General features: G+C 36.9%; 1 protein-coding gene across 4 annotated transcripts in view; it reads left to right on the forward strand.

Moving 5' to 3' along the window:
* Window positions 1-23,447, forward strand: part of LOC142344093 (uncharacterized) — a 120,590-nt gene that overhangs the window by 43,068 nt on the left and 54,075 nt on the right. For 2 of the 4 annotated variants that reach the window (XM_075395582.1, XM_075395598.1), the window contains exons 12-18: window positions 3,759-3,941; window positions 4,592-4,777; window positions 12,812-12,829; window positions 13,393-13,557; window positions 15,759-15,909; window positions 21,643-21,948; window positions 22,803-23,088. In XM_075395582.1, the coding sequence (XP_075251697.1) occupies window positions 3,759-3,941; window positions 4,592-4,777; window positions 12,812-12,829; window positions 13,393-13,557; window positions 15,759-15,909; window positions 21,643-21,948; window positions 22,803-23,088 (1,295 nt within the window). The remainder of the gene's footprint in view (window positions 1-3,758; window positions 3,942-4,591; window positions 4,778-12,811; window positions 12,830-13,392; window positions 13,558-15,758; window positions 15,910-21,642; window positions 21,949-22,802; window positions 23,089-23,447) is intronic. The other 2 variants (XM_075395590.1, XM_075395608.1) reach the window with 2 other exon arrangements.

A 23,447-nucleotide genomic window follows, 5' to 3' on the forward strand; every position in this document is an offset into this window, starting at 1 on the left:
CCGACGTTAGTCGGTTATGTTTTGTTAGTCTTTGTAAATTATTTGAATTGTAGGTTAGGAAGTGTCCTGCTATGTATTTTAATTTTATTCAACCATTCGATCAAATTTTTGTTGTACATTTGAAGTCACAATTTTCACGTTTGATTCCCTGACTTACCTCACTCACTATTTTCACGTTTGATTCCCTGACTTACCTCACTCACTGTTTCTGCTGAGTCGATTTTGAATCCTTTCACAAAATGATTCACACAAGGGAGCCATTGCGGTCAATTTCGAGGGGGCGAAATCAAAACAAAAGGAATGAATCGATAAAGCCCTGTCTTTTTTCAAGGTGCATTAGGTCATCGAAGTTCATTAGAGCGATTGCTAGACGGCATTGATATTATCGTGAATAGCTTTCAGTTTTTCTGAATAGCTGAAGCGTATTTAAGTAAAATTTTAGAATTTAATTGAAACTGCGTACCAAATGAGAACACTTTTTGACACTAAGAAACAAGTTCTGTCAATTTTTTGTCTTTTTCCTATTTCAATCCCCATGTGCATCAAGCGCGTCAATGACGGCTGATTTCAGGCAATTCGTGGGCTATGATTATGGTATCCCAACAGTGAAATTGGGACTGTAGATCGAAGATTAATCTCTCTTCTCATTGGCTGAAGTAAGAGTAATTTCCCAGCTTAGATGAAACAAGGCGACTCGGTAATGTGCAATTGCACATAAGGTTCCGACCCCGCTCATCCACAATTTTGGCATGATTATCTACCAAATGAGGAACATAGAAAAACCCAAAAATTCAAGTATTTTTTTAAAAGGTGTATGAACGAAAAGATAGCCTCCAAAGCAAATGACTCAGTGGTGGAGTGAATGATGGTGCATTAGATTGATGAAATGTGCTAATATTAAGAAAGCAAGTCAAGACGAACAGCAAAATCAAACAACAACAACAACCAAAATTAATTGCATCAAAAACTTCATGTCCGTTTTAAAAAACAAAATTTAATAACAAAGTCAAATTATCGTAAGATAAAACTGATATTAAAGAAATTAACTTGTAATTCAACAGAAAAGATATGGGAGTAGTCAATTAAAAGGCTTGGTAACAATTAGACAATAAAGACTAAAAACAGTAAAGTTGTAAATTTCGCTTAGTTTTTTTAAAAACAATTTCAAAGTAATGAAAATCATTGGAAATCAACTAAAATATCCCATAGGTGTACAATTACCAATGCTTTTGTAGAAGGAATTAAAAGTTGCCGGTATTCAATTTTTTATGCGGTTACAAAAAGAACAACAAATAGACAACAAACAAAAAATCAATTTAAACTTGGCAGAAAAAGCTTTGGAAAACGTAAAGTCATACTCTGGCCATCAAAATATGTTCGATTGCACTTTCTACGGGCACCGATAATGTATTTTGTAACCTCTCATTAATGAAGCTAGGTAACAAGTAGATAAAATGAAAAAAAAATGCAAAATGAATTAACACTATTTTTTTTCGAAATATTTCCAAAGACATTAACGCCATTAATTAAAGAATGAAATAATTAAATAGGTTCGTTTATTCTTCTAAAGCAAGTCCTTGAGAATCGAAATGATCCAGAATATGTCTTACGTCTACAAAAAGAACGTCAAACTTGACAAAAATCAAATTTATTTTTTTCCGTGTGGAATCCAGTCAAGTCAACGAATTCTTTGAAAACACCAATCCCTCTTGAAAGCATTTTTTGACAACAATGCCATATTTGGCTGGTATTTAACGAGACTAGATATTAAACAGACAATAAAGGAGAAAAATTGCGAAGTTAAAAAGTGTTTTTTTAAATTTATAAAGCAATTGTTTTCAGAGTTATGAAAGCCATCAACTATCTTTTAATATCAGAAGATCGGATCATCTATTCTTCCTTGAAAAGCCATAGAGCCGGGGTCATTGTACTTGAATTTTCATACTACTAAAAAGACAAAATAAAAAGGACAGTTAAAGACAAAATTTAAAAAATCAAATAATTTCTTCGAGAATGTAGTGTCGTTGAAATCATAATCTATATCTTCAAGGATTTTAATTTTATCAGTTGTGTCTTTTTTTGAAAGCCAATAATGTGATATACGAACTGTCAATAACGTTAAATGTGACAAAACTAGAAAATGTGAAAAATGGGCAAATACCTAAAAAATTTCAAAAAATTGTGAAATCTAGTAATATCAAAGACAGAAAACTATAACTTAAGGCGTAGAAACGCAATTAAGATTGAATTTGATTTCAATAGAAAGAAGAAGCATGCTTTCATTGCTGACAATAAACTACCAAGTTAAGAGAAAAATAGAGGCAAAAATCTATAAATCATTATTTATTTTAAAACCAAATACTTTTAAAAGTCAAAACGACCATAAGCTTTCAAGTAATCAACTAGATACATTTGGAGCTGTTAAGCAATGCAATTGGACTTTTCATTAGTGAGCTTCGGTTTGAAATGTTCTGTTATTTAATTAATGTAGAAAAGATCGATTTTTAAAATAAAAATGACCGACTCATTACAATCCGAATTATATTTGGATTTTACCAGTCCAAGATTGGTTCAAAACTAGCCGTGCTAATGCTGTTTGTCCATTAGGACCACTTAATTATTCGAATGTTCTAGATATTGATATTTTGTTAGTTAAAAACTCAAAACTAGATGCTGCGTTTTTGATAATCAACAAAAAAAACTAGCAAAAACGTCGAATTTTTAATAACAGAGCACTCTCAACAGAATTTGAAGTAGAAAAAGTCCCATGTTGAGTCTAAAAAGATTGCGTTAGTGTTGTTTGGGTCTGTAATACCTGTAAATTTTGTCAAACTGGACTAAAGAAACCTATTTCGTGCTGTTTTTGATGAAAAAGTCAAAATTTTAGCAAAATTGGCGAAGTTTTAGTCAAAAGTTCAGGAAAATGTGAATAAAATCTCACCGGAATTCACTCTATTTTCTCAAAATTTAGACCTCGATAACTCCCTGTAAAAAACGAAAATAAAAAAATCATTTTAATTCCATATTCTACGCAGGACAAGCTTCCTAATGATACCAGTCTCAACTCTGCGATGAATATATCGATCGGCCAAAATTGACTGAACAAAAAAACCCATTTGAGTATATAGTTCCTTCCCCCTCAAGAGGGGTCGGAACAATTACCGTTTCCTACCATACGTTGCAAGACATCGTCATACCTTAGCGCCTTGAGGGACTTGGTATGAATCTATCAAAAGCGAACTGATTATCACAATCGAACGTGTTAGTACGATGCATTAAAAGTGGGTGCTTATTTTTTTGGAGAATATGCAGCTTTGTTTTGCAATCTTTTGTCCCAATATTTGCTTTTGATGTAGCGTCCTTTTGATATATTGTCCTAGTCTAGTAACTTTGAACATAGGTCTATGAATACTATTTTGGGTTGCCTAAATCAATCAAGAGGTGTCATGTCTACAAGCAGACGTGCCAAAAAATAGAATACCGCTTAGCATCATTTCTAAGATAATTGAGGTATCGTGCACATGGTATCATAAAGCATGAAATTGATCAGCGAAATTTTCAGCGCATAGCGAATCAGAAAGTATAAGTATATATTCCCCATCTCTGATTGGCTCATCGCAAAAGTCTACATTTTTATAGGTCTCGCATTTTCACTTGCGCCCAATCAAGCTACCATCTAACCGTTGTGTTTTCTTAGTTTTGATACATGTAATAAGCGTGATAAATGTGACATTAAATTCGTGTTCCAAATGTTTTAGCTACCTGAAGCGTTAGTGTCCCGCGTGAGTTCTCCGATTGACGCGAGTCTGTTGGATGAGCCCCAATATGAGACAGTCACCCGAGCACTAAGGTCATTCTTGTTCATACTCTGGTTGTCACATGTCAGGGATCAGTTCAATATCGCAATCAGGACCTATAATCGGCTGTATGAACAGATTGTGGTATGTATATGGGTATTGCTCATCATCTTAAATAAGTATAACATTACAGTTTACTCACGACGTTACCTTAGTGATGTTATTTTTCGGCAACGATTATGTATTGTTGACTTTATTTTGGGTTAACCTTAACGATGTTGAATGGGTGTTAAGTTGACTCGGCAGAGCTGTTATCAAACGAATTTTGAATTCCAAGTAGTAATTGATCGCAGTCTTTTAGTCAAGTAGCTCAGATTATCCCAAGTTTAATTGCCTCTTGTCTTCTTGAATTTGTCTAGTCTGAATTTCCGCTAGATCAATTGGACTTTTCAATCAAAGTTTTGGGTTTTACTTGATGTAAATTACCGCTGCTCTTCCATAATTTTTATCAGCTGAATTGAAGTGACGGCAGTTAACTACTAAAAGTGCGCCGAAGCAGGTAGATAGGATCTTGATAGAATAGATAGGGTAGAGAAAGCTCCATAGAACCAAGCCTCGCCCGTCGTTCAAGACGCTGGATGATAGTCGGTCATGTTGTTGCGCTGAAAGCATGATTTGCTCGTACATAAATAAACATAAATAATGTATTGTGAATTAGTGCTGAACACAATAAATAGATTTATGCTGTTAGTCCGTTTTAGACAAACTTAGATGATGCATTTATAAGAATTTAGGATACTGATGATGCCCATCGTGCCCCTGAGCTTCAGGGAAGCTGTAACTTTGCTGATTCAAATAATAGTGAGCTCTGGACAGCCTGGGAGTCGGCAGTTGACTGGGCCAACCTATTGTTGCCGTTCGCTAAATTCATGGGACAAGAGGTCTCGATTGTCGACTGTATCATTTCGCTTTTCATGCAGGTTTGTTATGTTGTATTTGCTATGTATTATGTTTTGCTATGTTGTATTTTATTTGGATTCAGAAAAAAAATGTGAAAATGCTGCTGCTGCTCATTATGGCATTGGAGAGCTGTCTTTTTTAACGATCTGTTCACGGTTTTTTGACCTTCTTTCTTTTCAATGAGAAGTCAAATTGGAGTAGTGATTTAAGTCACGGATTTTTTTCGGTGTTTTTTAAAGTAAAGTGAGAAAATGGTGTTCAAACAGATTTGCGGTCTTTGAGAGCAAATTTCTCGGGTGCGGCAAGTTAACTGTTTTTGCTGCTGTTTTCCATTTTCTTCATAGATACTTTCAAGGCAATACGTATGTTCTACTAAAGCATAGCTGCAACTATTTAAACCCCTAAAATGGCAACTAATGGTTTTCAAAGACTCTGACGCTATTTATCTTCATGAAATTAAAGTGATTAATTGCTCTTGAACGAAATTTGAAGCAATTATTGTTACGTGTCGGGTCTTTTTTATGCAAATGCTTTGCTTGACCGTTTTTCGAGTAACTTTTACGCCCTTGAATTTTTTGTTTTGCGTGATCTAAATTTCTGTTATTCACAAGATTCAGCTGCTGAACTCAATTTGCGGCAGTTTACTACCAAAAGTCAAATGAAACGCGCCAAAATTCGTGTCTTTTTTTTTTCACTTTAGTTTTTGTTAGCTGTTGCTCCGCCTCCCCTCGACTGAAGCAGGCTGCAATTTCTTACAGCTAGTTGTTCGAGAGCAATACTTCGATGTTATTCGGTTGTTTTTTAATAGCCGCGAAGCGATAGCGGCTATTATTGGGGACATCGTGGTTTTTTTTAATTCGTCGTCTCCATCGATGATTCTTACGACCTGACTTCTTGGAATTGACTTCAGTGACTTCTATTGCTTTGCAGTTAAAATTTATGTACGTGACGTCGTTTCTGCTTTTAGGTCAATTGCGTGACTTACCTCACTCAAAAAAATGACTTCTGAACTCACTTATGGAACTTTAATTTTTTATGAAGATTTACTAGTTAATAGTGTGCATCTAAGTAGTGCCAATCTTGTATGCCCTAATTCGTGATTATTAGTCTTGAGTTTTTGATTTCGAATATCAATTTTGAAATAGCTATTTAAGGCTTTTTCCTTATAGAACGTATGTGTCAAAAAATTGACAGTCCGAAGCTAACCCAAAAAGTCTTGTGGTCTATTAAAGGACTGGTGGTCGATCTGTCTATCTTATTTTTTTAGGTGTTTCAATTCATGGAAGGCCACGAGCGTCTATCGCGGCTATTTTCCGGCATTCTGCCGGCTATGTCTTTTAATAGCCGACGTCAGCCTCTCAACGGTTATTATCTAGGCACTCTCCTTTTTGAATTCGTTTTACCAGTTGATCACGTTTTTAGTTTTATATAAGTTGCGATTTTCATCTTGACTTCTGACTTATTTCACTCACTGTTTCAACTGAATGGATTTCAAATTCTTTTACGTATTGAATTAGGTAATATAGTGAATACGGTCAAACGCAAAATCAAAAGAACGCCATAAAGACCGGTCATTCAGTCATAGTGCATTAGTTTATCGAAGTTCATTAAAGCGATTGCTAGCTTGCGTTAGTATTATGCTCAATAGCTTTCAGTTTAGACGCTGAATTAATTGTTATTTTGGGAGCTAACCGCATATGCAGAATTTACACACCAAATAAGAACACTTTGACTTTTGGAAAAGTTCTGTCTATTTCTATCTCCTAATTTTTTCTCTTTCAATCCCAATGTGTGTCAAGCGGGTCAACGGTGGCTATTTTCCGGCAATTTGCCGGCTATGTTTTATATTTTGCGTGTTTTTGGCGTTCTTTTTGTTTTTTAATAGCCGCCCTCTTCTCAGCCGGCTATTATAGCGCTCCTAATTTTTTTTACTTCGTCGAAAAAAAATGTTTCGCTTTACCTCATTTTGCCGCTTTTTCAACATTTTGCGTGAAATCTTTGACTTCTCTAGGCTAGTTTCTCTCTTCTCTCATTCTGCTAAGAGTTTCTAAGCATCAGTTGCTCAGCAAAGCAATTCATAATGAACAGAGTCAGTATTTTTTCGCTTTACCATTTTGCCGCTTTTTCGACATTTTGCGTGAAATCTTTTTGACTTCTCTAGGCTAGTTTCTCTCTTCTCTCATTCTGCTAAAAGTGAATTTGAACATCAGTTGCTAAGCAAAGCAATTCAAAATGAACAGAGTCGGTATAAAAAATTGAAGTCTGAAATAGAAACGGGATAAACCCATAAAGCCCAATTTTAGATGCCCGCTATTTGAACGTCGTTCCTACGAAATGCCATCAAAATAAATCGGACTTAAAAAATGTTTGTACAAAAATCTTTTTTTCAATATCTATTCTTTCAATCCCAATCATGCTTATTGAAATCAATGGGCGGCGATTTTCCGGCAATTTGCTGGGTATGATTTTTATTCATTCTCAACAATGACAGGTCTCAGTGGCTCCATTGGACTATGTTCAGTTTAATTTACTGATCTGATTTGACATAAATGGTTTGAATGACCTTGTTACTAATTGTTTTCAAGAAAAATAATAGCAATGTTTTGGATATTTCCAACTTTTGTAGTTTTTTCTGTTCTGTAATTTAGTCTCATTATGGACAACTCTGAGAGGTTTTTTCGTTGGTCTGGTTTTGATCAATTTAACAGTGTTTTTTAGATCAAGCGTTTCACTGCTTCGACTCCACTTTCTTTCATAAAATCTTAGTATCTCAGATTTCGCCCCCTTTTTTGAGTTTTTGTTCTGTTACTTAATTTCTTCATGTATAGTTCTCAGTGGATCTTTTTAGGCGTATTTGTGTTTATCTAGTTTTTCAAATTCAAAGTAGCAGTTTTTAACGATTTTGACGCGACTGATTTTTGACAATTAGCCGAGATTTTCTAAATTATGACCGTTTTATTGTTTGTTTTTTTTAATTGTCCTGTCGGTTGGTCTCATTAATGACAGTCATTATTTGGTCTCAGGTAGGCATAATTGGATCTTTATAATGGTTTAGGTTTTTAGCTAATGATTTAATTGGTTTCGACCTCATTTGTGTTCCACTATTTTTGAACTTCGAAATGGTGCCAGCTTTTGATGCTACCTTTGTGTGTTCTCCCAATTGGTTTTTTAATTAAAATTGATATATTCTTTCCTTTGATAGACAGTGTATTAGATGTTGAAGGGTTCAAGTTTTAGTTGCTCGTTTCATTGAATTTGATGCCAATAATTTTGAATGACATTCGTAAAAATCTTTTTTGCCAAATGTCGTTTGTGTTGTCATTTTATTTTTTCCGTAGTGGTTTACAAAATTGGCGTTTGCTGTAAAATTGGCGTTTTTCCGTAGTGGTTTACAAAATTGGCGTTTGCTGTAAAAGCTCCTACTGTGTAACATTCTTTTGAAGTTGACGTTGTTGGGAATAATAGTTTTGATGACCATATTTTTCTAAGGGAAATGGAATGAAATTGATTTTTCTTCGATTTTTTATAGTTGTTTAATTTCGTGGATGTCTTGGTATTTGTGTTGTTTGTTATCGGAGGTCTTCGTTGTTTCAAATGTCTTCAGTTGATTAAATTTTTTAATTGTATCCCAAAACTAGTGTTTTTTGTCAAACAAAAAGTTGTCTACATTTGGCTACATCAGTTTGTTCAACTTTTGGCCTGAAGTATTTCAACTGCTTTTTTCAAGATGTGTTCTAAACAATACAATTTTGCGGTTTCAAAGGTACAGTGTTTTGCAGTCAAAATTTTGTCGTAAGAGTTGAAACTGGCAGTTTTTTTATGTGGTTTCTGGTTGAAGTCGTAATTTTTAATAGCCTCTCAATGGCTAATATTTAGACGCTCTTTTTTTTTAATTCACTGTACCTTTTGATGACGATTTTGTTTTCCCTAAGTAACGATTTTCATGTTTGACTCGTGAATTACCTCACTCACTGTGTCAACTGAATAGATTTTTACTTCTTTCACGCATTGAATCAATGTAGTGAATATGGTCAAGGTCAAAAGAGAAAAGAAACGGGTTAAACCCATTAAGTCCGGTCATTAAGTGATAGTACCTTAGGTTATCAAAGATCATTGGAGCGATTGTTATGTGACATTAGTATTAAGCTTTTAAGAGCTTTCAGTTTAATAGCTGAATTAAGTTTTTTAAGGATCTAACTGAAAATGCACACAGAATTAGAACACTTTTTGAAATTTGGGGAAAAAAATTCTGTCGATTTCTCTCTTCTTTTTCTGTTTCAATCCCGATGTGAGTCTGGCGAGTCAACGGCGCCTATGTTTTTTTCTAGATTCATTTATGTTAATGCCGAAATAATGTGCTACCACAGAGGTCTAAGTTTTAAACGGTTTTTTAAGTTTGATCTAGTGAGTCAATGAACAATCATTCGCAGTGTCACAGAACCAAATTGAAAATAGCAACCAGATAAACCCATAAAGCCCAATTTCAGTCGGCGACTTTTTGAACTTGGCTCTCATCTATCTTAACTGGCCTAATGTTCATTGCTGATGACGCCACTTTACCATTTCCTTAAGAAACACTTGAATTTGTTAATAGCCGCCGTCAGCCTGTCAAGGGCTATTATTTAGGCGCTCTCCTTTTTTAATTCCCGTTACCTTTTGATGTGGTTTCTCGTTTTACATAAGTCACGATTTTCACGCTTGACTTCTGACTTACTTCACTCACTGTTTCAACTGAATGGATTTCAAATTTTTTTACGTATTGAATTAGATAATGTAGTGAATACGGTCAAAGTCAAAAGAGCAAAATGAAAAGAAACGGGATAAACATGAAAAGCCCGCTCATTAAGTCTAATGCATTAGGTTATCAAAGTCTATTAAAGCGATTGCTAGCTGGCTTTAGTATTATGCTAAAGAGCCTTCAGTTTAGAAGCTTAAATAATTGCAATTTTAGAATCTAACGGAATATGCAGAATCTACACTCCAATTGGGAACACTTTGACACTTAGAAATTTCTGTCAATTTCTATCTGCTGCTTTTTCTTTTCCTGTTTCAGTCCTGATGTGGGTAGAGGGGGTCAAAGGCGGCTTTTGCCCGGCAATTTGCGGGCTGTTACGAATTTTTCAAATACTAGTTCAATTTTCCGTTTTCTTGTTTAATTTCCTCTGGGTATGTTGCTATCTGTTTTACGTCCAAGCATCTTCGCAGTTCTTTTTGTCCTGTAGGCTAATATAATTTTTTTTACAAATTGTTGCTCAAGTTTGCTAGTATTTATTGGTTGCATACAATGTTAAGAATTTAAAGTTAGCAATTTTCTGGGCATGTTATTTTACCTGAAATAACTTGATTTATTTTTATGGCCCTAGGTCGAAAGTAAGTGCATTTGCCGTATAACTAATTTTTGCGAAGCGGAAGAAACATCATTAGTCATGAAATTCATCGAATGATCGACTTTTGGAAAATGAGACGTGTTTTTGATGGGTTGACGCATATAGATATCCGTTTCTTGGCGCATTTGGATCAATTTTTTAGGAAAATTTTGATGGGTTATTTGTAGAAATGTTTTTGATCGAGGCTGTATGGTTGCGATCTCTCTGGAATCAAGTGGAATATTGACTGATGTTTCTTATTTTTTTAAATTTTTTCAGCCATTTTCAATAATTTTTTTTGGAACTGTAAGCGCATTTTTTGTTTTCAGTGTATATGGCAACAGCTCTTAATTCATGCTTCGAATACATGTCTTTGAGTGTTTTTCATAAAATTTAAACCTTTACTAATCCTATTAAGGCTGTTTATTAATTGTTGTCAAACGAAGTGACTAGCTACTGACGAACAACCGCTCGCTAAGAACATGGAAATTTATACTAATTTCCACAATTTTTTTCAAGCTTTTTAAAAATTTTTGTCATTTTTGAGTTTTATCAGCCCGAGTAGTCTTTTCAAGTTTTTTTGGATATGTTAGTCATTTTTTAGGTTTCTCCAGCCTCAAGAGCCATGAAACCTCTAGGGTTTGATAATAGACTACTGCATAGTTTCTAGATGTAATTGAATGTTTTTCTGGCTTTAATATCACAAATTTAAGCAATTTTTGTTTTACGTTTGATTTTTTTTTCACATTTTGTTTTGAATATTCGATTTGTTACTTTTTTCCGTGACCAGGGACCTGCTGCATAAGTTCTAGGTTACTCAAGTTTTAGCATTTTACTGATAAAAATTAAATTTTATAAAAATTTTCCTGAAAATTATTTTCATGTTCCAAGTTTATGGATCTTTATGGGCCAGTAAAACTTTTAAGGCTTGAAATAGGGATATCTGATAGGCTTTTGGAACAATGAAATGGCATTGAAGATATTAGTGTCACGAATTTTTGCAAGATTTTGTCAAAATTTGCGATCTTTTTAAAATTTTGTTACTGACCATCGAAATTTTTTAAGTATTGCAAATGAGTTTTATGACAAAACTTTAGAGACAGAAGTGGTTTTGATATTTTTCAAAATATTTTTTTCCACTGCGAAATCTGGTAACTTTGTAAATTTTGCAACTCAGTTTTTTTTAATTTAATTTAATTACTAACAACACTAGAAAACTAGAAGTTGCTGAGTCGAGTATCATCCTTGAAAATATTCCTTATTCCTAGCTCTCTCTCTCTCTCTTTCTGCCAGTTGGGCGTTCTTTCCTTCACTTTCTCGTTCACCTTTTATCACACTATTTCTCTCGCCGTTACACTTCTGTTGATGCCGCACTTCAACTGCTGTTATGTGGCGTGATGGCATGATCTATTACCCTCATTAACTCTGCAGTATAGTAGAAGCATTTTATCATGAAGACTTCGTTAGCACTTTCACGAGTTCATTGTTAATTGCTCCCAAACTAAATTTGTAGCAATTATATTAATCCTGTAGGTCTTTTTAATGCGATTTTTCGCGTGACCAATTTTTCGTCAGGCCCATTTGACTTTTCGTCCTCAGAAACGGGATAAAGAGGTTGCGGCGAGTGGGCATTAAATTCTCTTAGAGCCTCTGTTTGCTAGTTCCCAAGTATGCGATTCACAGAAACTGATTTGGAGACTTATATTTATGGTGTGAAGGGCGGTTCTTAGAAATTGATGTTCGTAGTCTGATGTTGCTGCAAAAATGTTAATTGTCGGGTCTTTAATTAATTCAATTCCATTGCTTTTAATTCGGGGCTAGTCTGGCTATGCTTTTTTAATTGTCTCTCTTTTGATCGCGTTCTTTGTTTTACTTAAGTCTCAATTTTCGCGTTTGACTCCTGCCTTACCTCACTCGCTGTTTCAACTCAATGCTTTATAAACTCTTTCGCTCATTGAATTACGCAATATGATGAATACGTCCAAAGTTAAAAGAGCAAAATCAAAAGAAGTGGGAAAAGAGCAAATGCAAAATAAACCGATAAAGACCGGTCATTAAGGCATAGTGTGAATTAGGTTATCAAAGTTTGCTACCTGGATTTGCTAAGTGATTGCTAGCTGGCAATTAGTATTAAGCCTAGGAGCCTTCAGTTTAGAAGCTGATTAAAGTATAAATTTAGAACCTAGCCGAATTGTCAGAATTTGCTCACCAAATTAATACATTTTGACACTTAGAAAAATTCTGTCAATTTGTGTCTGCTGTTTTTTTCTGTTTTAGTCCTGATGTGGCTAGAGCGGGTAAAAGGCGGCTTTTGCCCGGCAATTTGCGGGCTGTTACGAGTTTTACAAATACTAATTCAATTTTCCGTTTTCTTGTTTATTTTCCTCTGGGTATGTTGCTCTCTGTTTTACGTCCAAGCATCTTCGCAGCTCTTTGTGGCCTTCTGTAGGCTAATATAATTTTTTTACAAATTGTTGCGCAAGTTTGCTAGTATATATTGGTTGTATACAATATTAAGAGTTTAAAGTTATCAATTATAGATGGTCTGCCTTTCCATCTGCACATGGGTACTCTCAGGTTAAATTTTTTATCGAATATAAATGCAGCAATAAATTGCTTTATATTCCTATCGCAATTTATTTGCAATTGAAGTGCTTGTTTTTATCAGCCAAATTTTCATTTCATTAGCGATTGGAGTTCCAGCGCGTAAGTATTGAAATCAATTTAGATGATCATATTAGAACATAATTTAGATGTGTTATTGATAGAGCATCGTTTCAATTTTCATCCGTTATTTGTAAACTCGTTAGATCCACTGAAACAAGTGAGTGTTTCATTTTATGTCTTAGTGTCCAGACTAAAGTTATCATTTTGGTAAAGTGATTTGTGTAATGTGTAAACTAGATTATATGAATTTGTATTCAAATGTATCTTGAACAGAAACAACCCTTTAAGGATTTCATTTGTACTGAAATGAAAACATTTTCCCAGAATGTTTCCAGATGTCAACAGAATTGAAAAAGGTCAATTAAATGAAAGCCCCTCTTCTAAAAGGGTATTCGATCAACTCGGTGGCGGCGAGTCAACTCCTATGTATATCTATAAATCAGGACAGTAGTAAAAAATATAACGCTTCAAAAGCGAAGTTGAGAGAGACAAACAACGGAATTATGAACAATAGAATTGATAAATATCAATGAATATGTAAAATGTGAGTTTTAATCAATAATTGAATTGAATCAATATTAACAGATTTAATCGTTTTTTAGATGCCGGTTACGGAGAGGAGTGTTGGCAAGATGGCTTGTGTGTTCTATCAGCCGAAGAGGAAGGAACCCCCGATGAGTTTTGACGACGTGGAAGACTCTTTTGTCTTTGACTCCTCCATATTCGCCCTATCTCATGCTGACTACGATTTGACGTCTAACGAAATCGTAAGTTTCATAATTGAGCTCTGTAATTTAATCAACGAAAAGTCAGCAAAAGCTGTTTAAAATGTGCGTTATTAAAAAGAGCAGTACGTTGTGGGTTTTCGCTGCGCATACTTGTTGCAGCTGGAAATCAATTGTAGTGGCAACTGTCTCGGCAGTCTTTGCATATGAATTACGTACGGGATCAAGGACTCACGCGTCTAAGCGTTTGCTCAGCTACTTCCCACCTTCCATGCACAAAAATAACTAGAATGCTGACAAAATTTTTAGTAAATGTGCGGTTAAGAGGACACTAAAACTTTGAAGAAATGCTGCGAAATTCGCTCTTGGATCTTTTTGACGCCTAAGAAACGACTATGAGCGAAGTCCCTATTGCTACTTGACGGCTTTTTTTGTGGTCATGCAATAACAGCTGCTTTTAACCTGAAAAAATTCCATTCAGAAACTGCCCTTCAACAAGATTCAGAGTCTTCACTTTTTAACTGCTCTCGATTTTTCGCGTGTGAGTGGTCCTCTTGTATGCCTGCGAGACCTGGAAGTTGACGGTCGAGACACAAAAACACATTGAGGGTAACGAAATGTGGTATCTGAGAAAGATGGAACGAATCTCCTTCACAGCCCACAAAAGCAATGAGTTTGTTTTAAGCAAGACTTTTGAAAAACTATCAAAAGCAGAAAGTTGCAGTGTTTTGGCCACATAGTGAGAAAAGCCGAGTTTGAAGAAACTATTCAATATGCAATAGTTCTCGAAAGTTTTTTCGGGCTTTGCGAGGTTTCCGATAATTGACCTAGTTCTACATTCATACCTATTCGTAAATCCTATCCACGGGCCTCAATTGGATGAACGAAAATGGTGTGATGCTATAGATTTCCTAACAGCATATCATGGAAGGTTCAAAAAACAACTAATTGAATTTTTGGTGCTTTAAGTGTCTTCTCCATTTTTTTGCATTTGGCACTGCAGGTTTTTTTTTTGCTGAAGCAAGCTTGTTCATAAAGTGAACTTTGACTTTGTTTTCGGACCTTAACCTATGTTTTAGAACGTTGACGTCTCTTTTCCTACATTGGTGTTTAACAGTAGCCTTGCTATTAACCCACCCACCTACCGCTAAATAGTTTTTTTTGGAACTGCTGGTAATATTCAAGGTCCATACGTCACTTTGAGCAGTTTAATAGATTTTTTTGTATTAAGATATGTTTCATTTATAATGAATGATGTATTTATAATATTCTGATCTTTTGTGATGTATTAGGGTTACAAAGTAGAAGGTAGCTATGAACATGAGTTTTATTGTTCTTTATCGAAATTTGAGAAACGTTTCTTTTTATGCAAAAAAAAAAATTTCGCTTGACTGTTTTGATTTTTGCTAGAAAATTCTCCAACATTCTGTTGTTTACGTGAGAGAGTTGACGTTAAGTTGAATTTTCGTCTCCAAAACATGATAACAGGTAAAGCCCTCCCTCTCCAAACTCCAGAAAACCCCATTTTTCTCGCCCACAAGCCTCCGCTTCCTATTCCATCCTTACCCCGCACGCTCTGCCCCCCTCCCCAGAGCAGATCCCCACTCCCTGATGGTGCAATGATACCATCCCTAAGCCGCAGCTGGCTACTACCGAAGGCAACCGCTCGCCAGTCGTCTGAGAGCAATTGCCTAACTTTCCAATATGTGGAGTATTGCTTTTTATTTCTCGGGTTTCTCTGATCTCCTTGTCCACATTCTACAGTTTATAATTGTTGATTTATAATATTGCTTGTTCAGAAGCGTAGCAGTTGAAATTAAAGCTGATCAAATTTTTAGCTGAATTTGCAGGTAAAGTTTGTGTCAATCATATCTTGCGTCGTTTCAAACCTATATTTAGTTTTTGTAACTTCAATTGAAGTATATTATTGGACAATATCTACTTTTCAATTCGGAATTTACAAGTATGAATAAGATTTTGCTGATGAGTGATCTCACCTTTCTGTTGATTCCTTTGTGACCTTAAGCACTGATCATTTCACGTTTCATATCTTTTGAAATTGAAAATTGACGTTTCATGTTTTAAATTAATGTCCAAGTCTTTCGAAGAGAGTATAAGGCTCGATACATCAAAATTATTCCGCGGAGGCATCATGTAAAGAGAGAATAAATGAAAAAGATGATCTCTCCGCAGTCGAGAGCTGTCTGTAAATTGGTGATCTATTATCTCAAAATGTGGATTAGGTTCCTTTCATTCTGGAAAAGAAGTACAAGAAACTGATGCTGAAACTGAACGTGCAAAGGGATATCGACGTGGGTGAAGTGTTCACAACTTTTGTCAACAAACAGAGAGCTCGGAGAAGTTACATGATCAAAAATGGATTCATTAGTTCGGGTTAGTCATTCCAACTTAACCGATCTTTTACTGGTGATAGTAGAAACGCCAGTAAAAGATTGTGACAAATTGACTGCAAAGATTAGTTTTTAATTAGAGACTGATTAGATTTTTAATTAATCAACTTTTTTCGCAAGACAGCCAGATCAATTGCATTGAACAATTATGACAGTCAGTGTGGACTGTCATTTAGAATTAACGTCAGTTAAAACCGATTTTTCTTCAGGCTCCGTTTCGACTCAGAAATTTTGACTTGCTGGCTCTTTTTATAGCTTCAAAGCTGTAAGCTGAGCGTAGCTATATTGCGGTTCTCTTGGTTTTTTACAATTCAAAGAATTTGAATTGTATTGGGGCGCTGTCTTTTTTACGACTCGAAGAGGAGTATTGGAGAAGTTTTTTTTTAATCAATTTTATTGGAGTGACTTTTGAAGCGGGAAATGAAACACGTGAAAAAATTTAGAGTGATTTTGTTGCCGAACAAAATGAAGAGTGGAGTGGAAAGAGAGTGGTTTTTTGTTCATATCGCTGTTTTCTAGAGAGCGAGAATAGGTGTGAAAAAAATTCTGTAAGCGAGCGAAATTTTTTGTTCACGTGCGGCATTTTAAAGCAGTTTTTTCATTTTTTTATCAAGAGGTTTGGTGATGATATTCTTTTAATTTTAGGCTGGTTTTGGTAGTGGCTTGAAAGTTTCTGGAAATTTATATGAATTTTATGCTAATTCGGTGGATTTTCATGTATTTTGCTGATTTTTGGGCTAATTTTTGCAATTTTTTTCCTTTGTTTTGTTTTACTGCCTCAAATGGGCATTGAAAAGACCCCTTTTACTTGAGAAATTTTGAGTTTACAATTAGCTACACATTTGTGGATATAAATTTTTTTTTTGTTGAGAAATTGGAACTACTTTTACTTTTTTTGCAGTTTTTCGTTTTTTCTGTTTTCTAGACAAGTTTCTTAGCCTATTATGGCTTGCCTATTGTTTTGCGAGCATTTGGATATCCTATTGCCTGAAAAGAATAAAAGAATTTGTCTTTGTATTTATGTGCTTTTGTAATATTAAAAATGTGTTAACTTTTTCCAGTTTTTTTGTCAAAGTTGTTTGTAAGAGCTTATTTTTTCATGATTTGGCTTCAAATATTTTTTAAATATTGATTGTACTTATTCATTAGTGAGTTTAGTAGGTACTGTTTGTGTTGATGAAGTAATTTTGGCTGATGTAGTTAATTTGGGAACTCAAGTTATGACAAAATTTGATCTGATTTTTTTATCATATTTTTATAGATTTGATTTTTTCTTTTTTGTATTATGGTTTTCTTTCACAATAGTCCTAAATTAGTGAAGGCAAGTTTTTTCGGATGAGTAGTTGGATGGCATTTAAGTGGATTTCCTTTCGAGTCTTTCCGGAATTCTTCCGGCTATGGTTTTTTTAAGATCTGTTCACACATTTTCATGATTTTTGAAGTCAAATTGGAGTAGTGATTTTGGTCGCGCCGAAACAGGAAGTGGAGCGAAAAAGCGAGTGGTTTTGGGTCGTGAAATTTTTTCGCTCTAAATTTAAAGTAGAGTGAGAAAACGGTGTTTGAACAAAAATTCGTTTCCTCGCTAGTGGGTTTTTGTTCACATGCGGCAATTTCACTTTGATTTTTACTGTTTTTTCAATTTTTTGGATCGGATTTTTTTTTCTAAATTGTTTTTCCAATCCAGTCATAGTCAGTTCTAGGTCTATTTTTTTGTTTAGTCAATGAAATTTCTTTGAATTGTACGTCAGGACTTGCCCTGCTATGTTTTTTGTTTCGTCGTCTGACGCTCTTTTTTCGTTTTACATTTGTTCACACCTCAAAGCTGAGAATTCAAATTTTCTGAATGACTTCTTCCTCTCAATAACTGCTTTTGTGCGCGTGACGTCATTTCTCACTCTCTTTAGCAATAGTTTTTTGCGTGATTAGATTTTGATCACAAGTGACTTACTCAATAAAATGACTTTTGCACTTTAACATTTAATTTTTTTTGAATTAGTTTAAGGTCAAAGGAACTCATATGTGTAATAAGGGTCCCTAATGAAAGGGCTTCTGCGTAATGAAGGTTAACAAGCTTTATTAATTTATTGTTTAATTTTTTTACATAGCTTTTTGAGCGGTGTCGATGACTTCTTCAACTTATATCTGTATCTGTTTCTATCTCTATCATACGGCACGCAAGTCTATTCTTTCGCAGCTATTCCGGCAATCTGCCGGCTATGTTATCCAATGATCACACATCAGCTGGCTCGGATCTCTCCGCTCATTGGATGAGATGAACATCATTTTAAACTAAAATTTATATAATTTTATAATGTTTGTTCGCTCTCATGGGGTGACAAATTGTAGTGACATTCACCTTGAAAGCAGCTAGTTTTCTAGCTTTTCGAGACGGAACAAGGACATACCACTGAGGCGAACTGCTACCAGATATAAGATTCCTTTATCAACTGCGAGGACCAATTAACCAAGTCGCTGATTTTTCTCGCGAACTTGCAATTGTGTCTCCTCTTCATGGTAAATAAGTGCTTGTTCATCGTGAATATCAAGCATTACTGTTATGCAGAAATGACTGTCTCTGTTCTTGACAAAATACGATTTTCAGCCTGTATTTTGTACTTAGTCTGAATTCATTTGTTGTAAGATGTAGTCCAAGTTAAGGTACAGGGAACAGATAACTACGCCCCTGAACTGCAGAAGGGTAGCAAACGATGTTTGGTTTTTCTCACGCAAATTTTTCTTGGCTGAGTTTTAAGTTTGTTCAGTGTGTCGGGGGGTCATGTAGAGAGCCTCCACGTGGCGACCTTGGCTCTGGACAGATTGTTCCGCTTTGTCTACCAATCTCTACACCACTAAAATGAAATGAAGTCTAAAACGAAAACCACAAAAGCTACGGCTCCCGCGGGAACTGGGGACACGTCAGGCATCGACAAGTGTATGGTGCCACGCAGGGGGATTCATCCACCTGAAGTGGTCCGCACTTAAGTCCTCTAGGCACTGGAACTCGCATTTGACGTGCAGAAAGTGTGACTTGTGCACCAAAGAATCCCGGGCACAAACTTGCCGACTAGAGGGCCAAACTCAACCCCAGACAACAACGTGAAGAAAAAGCCAATGTTCAAAATAACGTCGTTGAACTGCGAAGGTTTCCAGTCAACTAAAGCAGAACTATTGTCAAAACTAGCCCTGGAAAACGATATCGCGATACTGCTCCAGGAAACACACCGCAGCGCAGAAAGGGAACGCCCAAAAATCGGAGGATACACGATCGTAAAGGAAGCCCCCATGCAAAACATGGAAGTGCCATCTTCATGAAAACCGGGATCCAGCTCGAGAAAACGTCGTCCACAAATAGAGACGTCGACATAGAAGCCATCAGTGTCCACCTCAAAAACGTTTCAATCACAAATGTATATAAAACCTCCCAACACTCTTACGAAAAGGCTTTCAATGAAGACCCGTTCAGCGAGAAAACCATAGTGCTAGCAGACTCAGTTACAACGCGTGTCGCTGAAAGCAGGCAGAAGTCGTGGATAGACTTTGTTGAGAGCATAGACATGAAACAAAGCAGTCAAAATACCTGGAAAAAGCTGAAGCTCTGCGGTGATAGGATTAGTGACAACACACCATCCAGCGTCACCGCAAATCAAGTTGCCACACAACTGATTGCCAACAGCAGGAGCCACGGCCCTACTCCAACAGCGAAGTAGAAGTTGCTGTCAAAAATTGAAACGCGGAAGGGCCGCTGGAATTGACCTCTCCACCGAATTGATATCCCACTCGGGGTCCCGTGCAATAAAATGGCTGGCCGACTTCCTTAGTGATTGCTCAGCCATAGAAAACATACCTGCAATATAGAGGAAAGCCAAAGTAATGCACTACCAAAGCCAGGGAAAGACCATCATGACCCCAAAAACTTCAGACCTACTCTGCCACATTTATAAACTGTACGAAAGAATATTACTGATTAGACTTCTATCCTTCATCGAGCCTTAGACCTTACCCGAGTAAACGTGGTTCAGACCAGGAAATTCAACAACGAGCCAGATCCTTAACATGACCGAGTTTATTGAAGAAGATATGAGACAAACTGCTTCACCGGAATCGTTTTTATCGACCTCAGTGCAGCATATGACACGGTCAACCACCGAAAACTGCAAAAAAGTTCTCACAATGACAGAAGGCAGAATGCTAACAAGGATAATCAAGAACCTCCTCGGAAACCGACTCTTCTATGTAGAGTTTAAGGAAAACGCATCAGATGGAGAAGCCAGAAGAACGGAAAACCGCAGGGGTGCGTTCTGGCACCTATCCTATTTAACGTCTTCACTAACGACCAGTCTATGCCCAAAAAGAAAAATTTCATCTTTGCAGATGACATAGCTATTGCCTGCCAAGGATCGGACTTAACGAAAATAGCTGGCTCCAACCAGGCTCAAAATCAACTGGAATGGAGTGGAACTGAAACACTCGAGTTCCCTAAATACCTGGGTGTAACACTAGATCAAACACACGTATAAGAAACATTGCAGAAACACAGCTCAGAAAGTGGCGGCCCGAAACAAACTGTTGCAAAGGTTGACATCTGCCTCGTGGGGCGCAGACCACAACGTGCTGTGAACGACTGAACTAGCGCTCTGCTATTCTGCAGCTGAATACGCGTGCCCTGCCTGGTTGCGCTCCAGTAACTGTAACAAACTGAATTTAGTCCTGAATGAAAGAGGATCCTTGCCTGAGGATCACAGGATGCATTAAGACCACGAAGATAAGCAAACTCCACGCACTGGCTGGAATAAACCCACCGGAGATAAGGAGGGAAGCAGCTACTCGAAGAGAAAAATGGAAACAAGAGACCGACAAAAGACACCCGATGTACGGCCATGAAAAGAAACCGAGGCTGCTGAAATCCCGACAGATCTTCCTCAGCACAGCTCGAGCATGTGAAAATAGCCATCACTTCAGGACAAAAAATGAAACCTCTTGAACGGACTGAGAAGAGAAAACCTACCACCGTTAATGGAGAGCCTACCACCAGGAGGGCAGCTCTCATGGAAAACATGGAAAAGCCTGAACAGGCTCAGAGCAGAAGCAGGGAGATGCCGAGAGAGACCCTCCGCAAATGGGGAACAGTGGATAGACCCCTCTGCGAATGTGGGACACCTGAAAGCAGGACACACCTGACCCAGTGCCCTCTGAGAACAGCAGTGACAACATCTAACCTCTGTTGTGCAAATGCAAAAGCAATCCAGTTGGCCCAGGAAATTGAGAACTTCATTTAGATTGTGGACACGAAGAAGAAGAATTGTGTCGGGCCTGGCTTGTTAGGTTGAACGGTTTGTGTCCGCTGTAATGGGTTTGAAAAGTAGCTCACCCAAACTTAGACTAGTTTCCTGCCTGCCGAGGTAATGGGAAACAAAAACATACCACAAAAGCTACTTGGAACTGATTCTGTGACTGCCGAGTTTCGAGAAGTATTTTGAAGACCTCTTTTTTGTAGTTAATTTTTTTAAAGTTAATTTTTTAGCTTATTTTTTCTTTGGCTTCACTCTTTTCTGTCTATAGAAAAGTATCAAATAAAGGAATAGCCTGAGCACTGGCTTCTTTCTTGGAACATTTTGAGATCGCTAAAGGCAATAGGACGGATGCCGCTCATTTTTGAAAACCATTTGGGAAACCATTATTAACCTCTATTAGTACCTCGAATTGCAAACTGTTTAAGATATCTTCTTCAACCAAACGGACACATTACCAGACATCGGACAGCTGGAATTTGAACTCTCTCCGGGTTACCTTTCGTTTCTGGGTACTTGCATAGACGTCCTGTTGTTCAAAGAGACAAGAAGCGTGGAGAGTACACGAGGCAATGTACCTGTGTTGATCCCGTATGCTAAGCAGGTGGAGAAGCAGCTGGCTGGGGGCAGAAGTGACAGCAGCAGTGAAAGGTCTTGGAATGAGTTCGTGGATGACTTGATGGTTCCCACTCTGAGGCACTACCTCCAGTCGGCTGTTTGTCCACGCGCCATTAGTTAGTATATTCATATTTTAGACAAGATCAGGGTTTTGAAAAGAGTTGTCTTCGATTGAGATGAAAGAACTGATAAATTAAGTTGAAGTAACATGTTATCAAATTGGCTAACTGGTCTTATCAGTCTTCTGCAATAGTTGTAACTCTCGTGCTCAATTTTGGTCGGATAATTATTATTTCAATTTCTCGGGTAAAATAACTGGCTTAATATTATTGCCTGGTGACTCAATTTTGGCGGTTTGAAAAAGTGTCGGTTATCAAAAGTTGGATATTTTCAGTTTTGCCCCCCCCCCCCCCCCCAGTACGTTATGCTCCCCCAGTTACAGCACGTGCGATTACATAGTAAAAAATCATCATGAAAAATGTGGCACGTGCGTGTGGGGGTGCGAATAATATGCACCCACTAAGCTGGGGGGGGGGGGGGGGGGCACAAACGGAAAAGATCCCAAAAATTTTATTGGCGGTTTTCTTGTACGTCGTCTTAGCTGTACGCTGTCAAGATGATATTTCGTTCTTTCTACTTTTCTATTATTAACTCTCACCGAAATTTAATGCTAAGCACTAAATTCTGGCATCCTGTGCCATATTTAAAACAGGCTCGAAATATTTTCACTTGTATGAATTTTTCATTGACCCACCATCACTTCACACTCCTTCCAGATGTAGCCCCACACACACTCGCTACCACCCGGGCTCTTCACCCCTTCCCCCCATCAGCCGCAACTAGCTACTGACGAAGACAACCGCTCGCCAGTTGTTTGAGAGCAATTCTCTCCCGACATTAGTCGGTTATGATTTAGGGAGCAATTGTTTCCAATCATTGAGCTACTGTTTATACTTGATAATAATTTCAGAGAGGAGCTTGAAGCAGAGAAAGAAGAAATTAGGCGATGATGACTCGTTTAGTCACCAGCTTACGAAGAGCTTTACTGAGACGTTGGCGCTGACAGAGAGGACATTCTCAGAGCAGAAGAGAAGGGGAGGAACGAGTGTGCCTTCGTCATTAGATGATGATGATAAGGAGATGTTTGATAAGTTCAATTGCATTGAAGAGCACTTCACCACTATCAGTCTGAAGGAACAGATCTCACATTCAATGACATTGTCTGGAAAGATATTCTACAGTGAACACATCGACAAGTTAGAGTCCTAACAAAATCTTCTCAAGTAGCTCATTAGGATAGAATTCTGGAAAAAAACAACCCATTTGACTGGTCAGCAATAGCTCCATGTGAATCTTGTCAATTAATCATCTTCAGCAGTTCTAAGAGTTAATTGATGCATCTCTTTTATCAAAACTTATCTTTGGTCGTGAGTATTTAATAGCCGCGTCAGCAATTCCAGGCGGCTATTATTGCGCTCCTATTTTTTTTACAATTCAAAGAATTTGAATTGTATTGGGGCGCTGTCTTTTTTTAAGATCTGTTCACACATTTTCATGATTTTTGAAGTGAAATTGGAGTAGTGATTTTGGTCACGCCGAAACAGGAATTGGAGCG

This window comes from Convolutriloba macropyga, chromosome 1 (assembly GCF_964194025.1).
Source record: "Convolutriloba macropyga chromosome 1, txConMacr16.3, whole genome shotgun sequence".
NCBI lineage: Eukaryota > Metazoa > Xenacoelomorpha > Acoela > Convolutidae > Convolutriloba > Convolutriloba macropyga.